Source organism: Trachemys scripta, chromosome 2 (genome assembly GCF_013100865.1).
Source record: "Trachemys scripta elegans isolate TJP31775 chromosome 2, CAS_Tse_1.0, whole genome shotgun sequence".
Lineage (NCBI taxonomy): Eukaryota > Metazoa > Chordata > Testudines > Emydidae > Trachemys > Trachemys scripta.
Window position 1 is genome coordinate 87588296 of NC_048299.1, and position 10064 is coordinate 87598359.

The 10064-nt window shown below is 42.8% G+C and overlaps 1 protein-coding gene across 5 annotated transcripts in view; it reads right to left on the bottom strand.

Annotated features, from left to right (window-relative positions):
- Positions 1-10064, bottom strand: part of AOAH (acyloxyacyl hydrolase) — a 112121-nt gene that overhangs the window by 22514 nt on the left and 79543 nt on the right. For all 5 annotated transcript variants that reach the window (XM_034761210.1, XM_034761208.1, XM_034761209.1 and 2 more), the window contains 4 exons: positions 5635-5807; positions 2967-3025; positions 2816-2875; positions 962-1058 (listed from right to left, as the gene is read on the bottom strand). In XM_034761210.1, the coding sequence (XP_034617101.1) occupies positions 962-1058; positions 2816-2875; positions 2967-3025; positions 5635-5807 (389 nt within the window). The remainder of the gene's footprint in view (positions 1-961; positions 1059-2815; positions 2876-2966; positions 3026-5634; positions 5808-10064) is intronic.

A 10064-nucleotide genomic window follows, 5' to 3' on the forward strand; every position in this document is an offset into this window, starting at 1 on the left:
ATCACTGGAAGAAGTTTGGCCTTAAAGTTGAGGGGGACAAGCAGCTAATTGTACACACGCCTCTCTCTGCTGCTGCCCCTCTGGTGCTCCCCTCAAGTTCCCCTGATCCCAACAGAAGAGGAATGCCTTCTTCCCCCCCTCCATCCTGTATTTATGCCCAGGCCCCCAACAGCTTTTGGGAGCTTGGGTACTTTCTCTGAGCCTTAGTTTCTTCATTATTAAAACAAATATGCAGACACTCGGCTTGAAGAACCTCTGTTATTACTATTAGATATGTACAAAAATGAAAAATGGGCCTCTCTCCAAGGGCTGAGATGCAAATGCCATACATTACAAAATTCGATCACTTGCAGAGCACCAAACTTCCCTCTCCTCCCCGCGTTTGATTCCTCTCCAAAGCTCACCTCTGTAGCAGCCTGCATAGATAGATGTGTCCTGCAGCATTCCCTGCAAGTCAAAAGACTTGGAATACTTCAGACATGGGGTAGAAGCCTGCTCCTGGACTGAGAGATCCTCACAGAGAATGCTCTCTCATCACCCAGTTAATGGTCAGTAGCCTCTGCTTGCCTGCTGTACCTCACAGATGTGCTGTAATGCTTAATTTATTATTGTGTGTAAAGCACTTTGAGATGTTTGGATGGAAAGTGCTGCTTACTCTAAGTGCAATTCTAGCTATTCAGAATGCTGCAGGCTGAATGCTATCTCTCAGGCTCCTCTGAAAGTTTCATAATGCCCCCATATTTTATACCCCCGCAACACACACATCACACTGAGGTAGTGGAACTGGGATGAGGAACTAAGAAGAGTCTCCTCATGTGACCATCAACCCTCTCACTAGGCCCATGTTGGTTGAATGACTCCTGCTATTTTCACTGTACAGCACTAAAAATAAGAAGCATATTCAAGCTGTTTGTCCCGTTCTTATCTAAATGCTTGTTGAATAGTACAAAATGCAACTTACTTTTCCCCAGTGGGAAATCCATGTAGAAAATATCAAAATTGGCAAACTTCTCAGATCTCGCTATTTCTTTCAGGACATTGGAAAGCTGTAAAGCTCTCTGGAAAAAAACCAAGGAATTAATGAGATTTTCACTGCCACTGACACCACTTCACTTGGGTTCAGCTTTTGTAACCAATGTGTAGGGAGCAGCCATCTGGGCTTCTTGGCTCTCTGAGCCGGGAGCTGGGATGGGAGGCAACTGGGCTCTAGCTGGAGCCCACCACCAGCCCTGGGCTTTCTTGTCAATTTTGGAGCTGTGAAATTGACAAGAATGACAGCCAACAGCCAATGTAAGTAACGCAGTGTCTACATGAACACTGCGTCACCCTAACTACATCAACATAAGCCCTACGCCTCTCATGGAGGTGGAGTTATGATATCAGTGTAGTAGGGCATTTACATTGGGGGAGCAAGGCAGTAGTATGTACACTGACATAGTTAGGCCGACAAGCTGTCTTACGTTGACCTAACTCTGTAGTGTAGACCATGGCTTAGAACCCTCATTTTGGAGGCCCTTTTCATCCCTCCTACAGTTTGCAGAGAATTGAAATTCCTTATATAGGCAAAGTTCTCTCCTTCCCTGTACACTGCCCATTCCCATGCTGCTGGTGCAGTACCTGCATGCCATATCCCTGGCCAGATTCTTATCTCCCTTACTGCAGAGTAAATCCAGAGTAACTCCATTGACTTCAGTGGACTTCAACTAACTCATGTATCTCCAATGTGATTTCAACCACCATAATGGAGATCAGAATCTCATCATTTAATGTGCACAGTTTAGGCAAGGATGTACAAAGTTATTTTCAGACAAGAGCTCAGCATGTTGACCTGCAGACACATGAATAGTTCCTGGACAACAGATATGTACTGAGAGTTTGTATTGTCTTATAAAAAGGCATAGGCTCCGATTCTGCCAAGACTTCTGTGTTCTTAACTATGTGCATTGATAGTCAATGGTACTACTCACAGCACATCAAGGTAAGCACGTATGTAAGTCTTTGCAAAATTGGGGCCATCATTATTGTCTAGTGAATAGAAACATTATCACAAATACACCCACAGCTGCCAGTCTGGACAAGCACTGAGGGGAGAGAACCTCAAATATATTTGTACATTTAGAGAAAGTAAGGGGCTAACATTTTGTGGCACTCAGATGATTCATTTGCCAGTTGTAGGGTCAGGTTTCTAGGATAGTTTATAGAGAAACCTGCATTGGCAACATTGTGTAGCCCTGCCCATTAAGATACTTTGGGCCAAATCCAGTTTTCAGGCACTCTTTGCTCAGGTAAATTGGCATTTAAGTCAATGGAATTTGCCTGAGTAAAGACCTTACACTTTGGCCCTTTAGGGCCTGCTCCTGCTCCCACTGAAATTAATGCAGTTGGATTTTGTCGTCGCAGTTACTTGTCCTCTTTGCCCCGTTCACTCACATGGATTCCGAGCAGGCATTTTTTCTTTTTATTAAATAAGCTCTCTTCTTAAAGAACAAGAGGTTACAATATGTATATTTGTGTCATAGTGCAATGGTAAATCATGTCCCATGTGAATAAGTCTGGGGCATATTGAGAACTAGAATCCAAATCTGAATTCCATTGTTTAACCCCAGATCCCAGACCTGAAGAGCCCTGAACTTTAGAGGTGTTTGAAATCCAGATATGCATTTTCTGGGCTTGCCTCCATCTCTATGAAAATAAAAATATTGACATCTTTCAGTTGGGACCCTATCTTCAAAGAAAACCAGGAGCACAATCCAACACACCCCCTTTAAAAAGGGGATGACCAAAAAGATTATTAAACTGCCTTCTTTAGACATACCTCTGAGGTGAGGTTCCGGAGGGTTTCGTTTGAAGACATCCACCCATTGCAGGGACTGATCTGTGTGATCAAACAAAATACTGTTTCAGTGATAGATAAGACAGGGAAAAAAGAGATATTTAAAGAGGAAAACTTGAAGAGGAAAATTTACCTGAAGACAATTTAGGAATGAATACATTTGTCCATATGTGATATCTTTATTTAGCTGACCTAGAAAAAAAAAAGTGTTTAGCTTTTCATATTTTAAGTCCAATGTTTCTTGTTTGAAACCCACTACTGTACCTGGTTACCAAGTCTTTGTACCATGTAGGCTAAGAGGAACTGAAAGTTTACAGATCAGGCATCAAATCCTGCTCACTTTCATGAATAATCCCACTCAGTAGAACTACTCACATTGGTAAGGGGAATAGAAGCTTATTTTCCACCTTCAGGATTCAAGTAATTCCCACTAAAGTCAATGAGAGTTACTCATATCCTGCAAGACCCAGGATTTTGCCCCAGGTACAGTGACAGCAGCAGCAGAATGAACTTTCCGTAATGCCAGTTATCTCAGCCTCATTGTTCAAGAACTGTTTTCGTTCTCCCACATACCTATGCCTCCCCCTCCTTCCACAGGCAATTCAATCTCCATGCAAGCTTAGTCATATAATAGTCTGTTCAAATCTCCAGGGCGAATGACTGATGCTTTATCCATTACCGCTTCTTTCGCTCTCCAAACAAATTTAGCCCTTTCAAACCCAAAAGGAAGATTGAAGGCGACTGGGTACGCACTGTTTTCACGTTTACCATAGAAAGGTTATCTTTAAAAGGTAGAAACAATTTGCCTGTCATAGAAGGAAATATATACATCTGCGTGGGTGAGCGAATTCAAACACTAACTTAAACGCCAGGCAGACTTCCTCTGACATTCATCATGTCACACAATGGCCCTGCTTGCTCTATGAACTGTAGGCTTTTTTTGGCTGCTTACTTCTCTGGTAGTCACTCACTAAATAAACTGATACCAAAATGCTAAACCTGACATCTGACAATCAGCTCTCTGCTACACGGAAACACCTTTGGGATCAATATGCATTTGGCAAAGCAACACATTCACGTTAGTAAAAAAGATAAATGTTCCAGGCACTTCTGTCTTAAAGGGAGAGCATTAATTTTTTTTTAAAGTACCCCCTTTAAGAAAGCATATTAGGATACTGGCAATGTGGAACAGAAAAGGAGATTGTTCACTCTGTGGTGGGGTAAGAAAATATGTTCTTTTAAGGGTTAGCGTAGCACATGCTATATAGGGCAACCTTCTCAGGCTGTAATGACATTGCCAATAGTTCACAGGATGAATGTAGGAGAGAGATAAATCATAGAACAGGGGTCAGCAACGTTTGGCACACAGCTTGCCAGGGTAAGCACCGTGGCGGGCCGGGCCAGTTTATTTACCTGCTGACGCGGCATGTTCAGCCGATCTTGGCCCCCACTGGCCGTGGTTCACAGTCCTGGGCCAATGGGGGCAGTGGGAAGCTGTGGCCAGCACATCCCTCGCCCGCACCGCTTCCCGCCGCCCCCATTAGCCCAGGATGGCGAACCGTGGCCAGTGGGGGCCGCGATCGGCGGAACCTGCCGCGTCAGCAGGTAAATAAACTGGCCCGGCCCACCAGGGTGCTTACCCTGGCGAGTCGCGTGCCAAACATTGCCGACCCCTGCCATAGATTGTCAAAATCAGTTGCAGGTATTTTACATTGGTTTAGTAGAATGATCAACTCTTCTGCTATTGACTGGACCCAGCGACTACAACAGCCTTCCACTTATACTCAGACCTAAGGCAATTACTCCTTCAGATATAGTCATAGGGGTGTGTGCCTTAAGCCTTCGGTGCAAATACTCCCAGATTTGATCCCTGGATGACTGATTGTGTGCATACACAGTTCCTTACACAGGCATTGGAGGAGAGTATGCTAAATGGTTTTGCGGTCTCACTCTCTCTCTCTTTGTACAAAACCTTTACATTTCTTAGTAACTTTGGGTAGGTGTGTATTTGGGGGTATTCCTGGGTGAACCCCAAAAAGCACATCCCAAGCAACATAACTGGTCTGCACATACAAAGAATTTTGAATTCCAGGGAGTTTCCCACTGGCCCATACATGTGCAGCCCTTCATGGCAATGCCCCCCTTCTTTGCTTGGCATAATATTAAGCCAATAAACAGGGTGTGCATTTATTATTATTATTAGTAGTAATAGTAATATTACCATAGGGTATAGGAGCCCCAGTCATGGCCCAGGACCCTACTGTTCTAGGCACTGTACAAACATAGAACAAAAATACAGGCCCCAAAGAGCTTCCTGTGGTCATGGGTGCAACCTCACATGTGTTCTGAAACGAGGGGCTTCCAAGAACTGTCCTAAAGTGCCTTATTACAATTCCATGTTTAAAAAAAGCCCAAACACATTTTGTTAATGTTGTGAACTTTGGGGTTGCACAGCTCCACTTTCACTGGGAGCTATTGGGCATGACTTTGTTTTTGCAAAATTTCATCGGTTGGGTTTGTTTTGCAAAACCTAGACATGGGCATGTTCAAATCTGGGTCCAATTTTATCTAAACATCTAAAATTTGGATGTGGACAGATGTTCACGTAAATGACTCTGTTTCGCTCCAGGAACAAACGCCCCAAAACAAAGATCAGCCAGTCAGACTGCAGTTTTGGACAAACCAGGACAAATCCAACCCTGGTGGAATGCCACTCACCATTCCTAAAACCATCTTGTAATGTACATCAGTAGAGTTCAAGATTCATGCCTAGGAAATTAAAAACAAGGTCAGATATTTACCAAGAGGATGGTATCTGCTATGTAATTGATCCCACAGAAAGCGACCATCTACCAAGCCTGTTAAAATCACATGGCTGCCTTTAGGAAGTTGAGAGTTTAGATACTGCAGCGTCTGCATGACATTGGAGTGCATTTGGTTGGGTGTAGTCATGTGAGTCACTGTGTCAGGTCTCCTATATATGAAAGAATAGGAAAAAAGGTCAGATAGTTTACTGATTAATGTGCACACACACAAAAAAGACAGTGTTTAGCATGAAACAGCAGTGTTATTAGTCAGTGCTTCTCCATTTTGTAATAGCTGATTAAAGTGGAATGAAAAACAATGTTCTTTGGTTTGGTATCACTTATTTCCACAAACACAAATCATGTAAAAAGACCTCAACAAAACAAAAAACAAGCAAGTGCATGCTTTCTAATAAGCACAGAGCGTGGCCTCCCTATATAAAAGGACCCAAGGCCTGATTCTCTTCTCTCTTACACTCATTTTATTGTGAGGTAACTCTACTGATTCCAACTGAGTTAATTTTTATGTACCCAGTGAGAGGGGAATTAGGATTATAGGGCAGACCTGACACTAGACTATCGAAAGTGATCCCTTCTGGACTTAAAATCCATGAACCTATACCATATCATCCAGTACCTTGATTCTAGTGGGATTATACTTTTCCCGGGGAACACCAAGGAACATTAAAGTGCTGTAGGTAATGGTATTTGTGATTCAGCCTGGCATTTTATCCTCTAAATCAGTATTGAACCAGTACCCAGACATGGTGAGAGGGTCACTAATATTCTGCCTTAAGGTACAATTTTTTGGATCCGACACAAAACCAAGGTCCTGTCTGTTGGGGTCATTAAAGATTCCATGTCACTTTCCAAGAAAACAGCGATAGAATTTGACAAGTACAGGGATGTACTTGTCAAATTCCAGTTTGGGTATCTACACACAACTGTGCTAAATTTCCCCCTGAAGTTTCATTTGGAGAAGGTATTCTTCACTTACTGTTCTAAATTGTTGCATTGTTTTGCTGTGTTTTGTTAAACAGCTGCTGTGTTTGACCCCAGAAGTGGATGAAATTATTTTTGAGTACATAAATAGCTTTAGGATGAAAGATGTGGTGTAAATTTAAGATACTTTTATGACAGTTGCATTGGATAACATCAGATATTTTCCAAACTACTGTGTACATCTCGCATTCAATACATTGTTGTCTGGGTATAACAGACAGACATCATCTATAGCTGAGGCTTTCAAATCTTGTATGTCTTTTACCAGTGCTCCGAGGGAAAGTGGAAAACTGCTGATGTAGCAAATGTAGGAAATTAGATGCAGGAGCAGCAGACATTTCATTTTCCACAGAATAATTGCACAGGAACATTGTTAAAATACTGCGATTGTCAGTGAGACACAGCAACAAAGATTTAGGTTTTCATTGATCGGGAGTCTCGGTCGTTAGTGAGAGCAGATTTACCTTTCCCCTATTCCATTCAGCAGTAAACAGCTTAGAAAAAACCCTGATGGCAAAATAAATTTGAATTAAAAAATGGGCTGCCTAGAGAACATCCCTCTTTTTTTATATTATTCAAACAACTGTTTTATTATATACAAAACTTCCTGATATACACACACATTCCTACTGTACACATTCCTGTTACTTATGCTCCACTGACTCTAGAGATAACAGGCCAGTTTTAAGAACACGGCTCTGCAAATCCAGTCCTCATCTCTGTGGCTAAGATGTCCCCAGATGGTGCAACTGGTGGTGTTCTGCTGTGCAAGAAAGGGCTACCTAGGCACCTGCCAGATGGCTTGGAGCCCAGCTCTGTGGGGCTCCCTGCGTGGAAGTGCACAGGGGACAGGTCATAGACAATCTACGGAAGGAGCCTTCTGCATGGATCCATCAGCTCTATCTCCCAACCCCATAGTCTGTTTATGTTTAAGAATCCATGGGCTGAAAGAGATGCCATCAAGTGGCCTCATTGAGTCCCTCCTCATCTCCCCAGTACTCAGTCTGGCTATTTGAGGTGGATGCTGGGTAGAGGACATTACCATATACACCTATTTTTACTGTCAAAAATTATTGTGTTTACAATTTGGCTCTCAAAAATCATTTAGAAATGGACATTTAAGATACTGTAGTTAAAATTCAGAATGTGTTCGTGTGTGCTGCCATGCACAGTATGGAACAAAATCTTATTGAATGCAAACTACTGGGAAATAGTACTAAATGGACCATACCCTGGTATGGGGTGAATGGGTTTACGTTTACATTGCTGCCCTGAATTTGGAGTTAAATTGTCTTAAAGTCATTCATGAGAGTCTAATACTATTGCTTTCTATTAGTGCTGGCTGAATGCTGTAAAACAGTTCCCATTAATATTCACTCGCAGTTTAAAATGAATGTACTTCAGCCATGTGTGTGCCCTTTTTGCTTTTGCTCTCCACAAACATTCATGCAATCAGTGTCTGCAGAAAGTGATTCTAAAGTCACATGCACAAGAATTCACGGAAAGCAAATTTGAGCTTTGTGCACCTGAGTATTCATACTGGAAGTGCTCAAGCCATGAAGCAGACACAATCCTATGAGACTTGTTTGACCAGTCACAACAAAACACAGCTTGAAAATTGAATACCTGCAGAGAACGATTTATAATTTAGCCATAGTGTTAAAAATATTGTGTCAGGTTCTTAAATGATGTAAACTGGTGTGGCTTCACTGAAGTCAATGGCGCTATACAGATTTAAATTGAGGATTTGGACTAGTTGATACAAAAAAGTTAAGTGCTTTCAATTAATAAATGAATTAACACCAGCTGGGGATTGAACTCACATCATGTATTGCTATACCTGTTATTATCACTCCTGTACTCTTTTTTCAACTTGTGGGCTTGGGGGCAGGTTACAGTACTAGCAGTCAGGAGACCTGGATTCCATCCGGACTTTCTTCTTGGGCAAGTCACTAAGGGTATGCCTATATAGCAAAGAAAAACCTATGGCTGGCCCGTGCCAGCTGACTCGGGCTCACGTGGCTTGGGCTGTGGGGCTGTTTCATTGCTGTGTAGATTTCCAGGCTTGAGTTCTAGGACCCAGCAAGGTGGGAGGGTCCCTGAGCCCAGAAGTTTACACAGCAATGTAACAGCCCTGCAGCCAGAGCCCCACAAGCCCAAGTCAGCTAGCAGGGGCCAGATGTGGGTTTTTCTTTGCTGTGTAGACATATCCTAAATCTCTGTGCCTCAGTTTCCTCATCTGTAAAGTAAGGACAATAATACTTCCCTACCTCATGAGGGTAGTGCAATGCTAACCTTAATGCTTGCAATGAACAACGAACTCTGTGCAAAGCAAGTGCAATTTATTTTACAGCTGAATGTTGCACAGGTGGAGTCTTTGAAAAGGCTCTAGTTTTAGTTTTGGAGTATTAGAAATGTGTGTTCGTGGGAAGGAAAGGAATCCTGCAGGACAGAACTATGTGCTGTGGATTTAGGATAATGTCGTGTGCTGTATTTTGTATGCAAATTAATTATTAGACAAGCTTCCTTGGTCGGCACTTAATCTTTGTTTGGTATATGTTTCTAAAGTGTTTAAAAATCCAGTTAGCTGGAAATCAGGCTTGAACCTACTAACGTAACATAAGTAGTGACATTTAGTGATGAGGTTTGCTGGTCTGCCCTTAATTCACCTTGTTTAGCCCACAGGTATTGCAGCACTTACAGTTCAAAACCACCATTCTGATCTAAGGCCTGTGCAATATGTAAACACAATGGGTTGAACTGAAGATAAAGTAACATTCTTAACTCCAAGTTTTCCTACCTTTGTCCATTTATATCAGGGGCTGCTATTTTAATGTATCTTTTTGTAATTTCCTTTCCGTGATCATGTTTGAAACAAAAACAAACCAAAAAGATGTCTGACAGACATTTCCATTTCAGTCTTTGCAACAGTTGCTTCAAGGCTTGTCAGAGAACACTAAGTATGGATGCACTGTCAACACATCGTCAAAGGACATCATCACAGTTCTTGGACACAGTCCTCTGCAATAGCTTTATATCATGGCAATCCATAACACTCAGATATTCAGAAACTGATTTCTGTCACAGTACATTGTGTCAGTTCAGACCATCCAAATCTTAATGTGTGGATGTTTGACAAAATGCTACTTCGTGTCAATCTATTCTAAGGGGCTCTTACATTATTAAGATAGGGTTACCATACGTCCGGATTTTCCCGGACATGTCCGGCTTTTGGGGGTTCAAATCCCCGTCCGGGGGGAAATCCCCAAAAGCCGGGCATGTCCGGGAAAATCAGGAGGGCTCGGTGGTGCTCGGCCGGGGCTGGCGCCGGTGCGGGGCCGGGAGCATGGTGCCGGGCCGGGAACCAGTGGGGCAGTGCCGGGCCAGGGTCACAGTGCCGGGCCGGGCGCGGGTCCGGGGAGCCG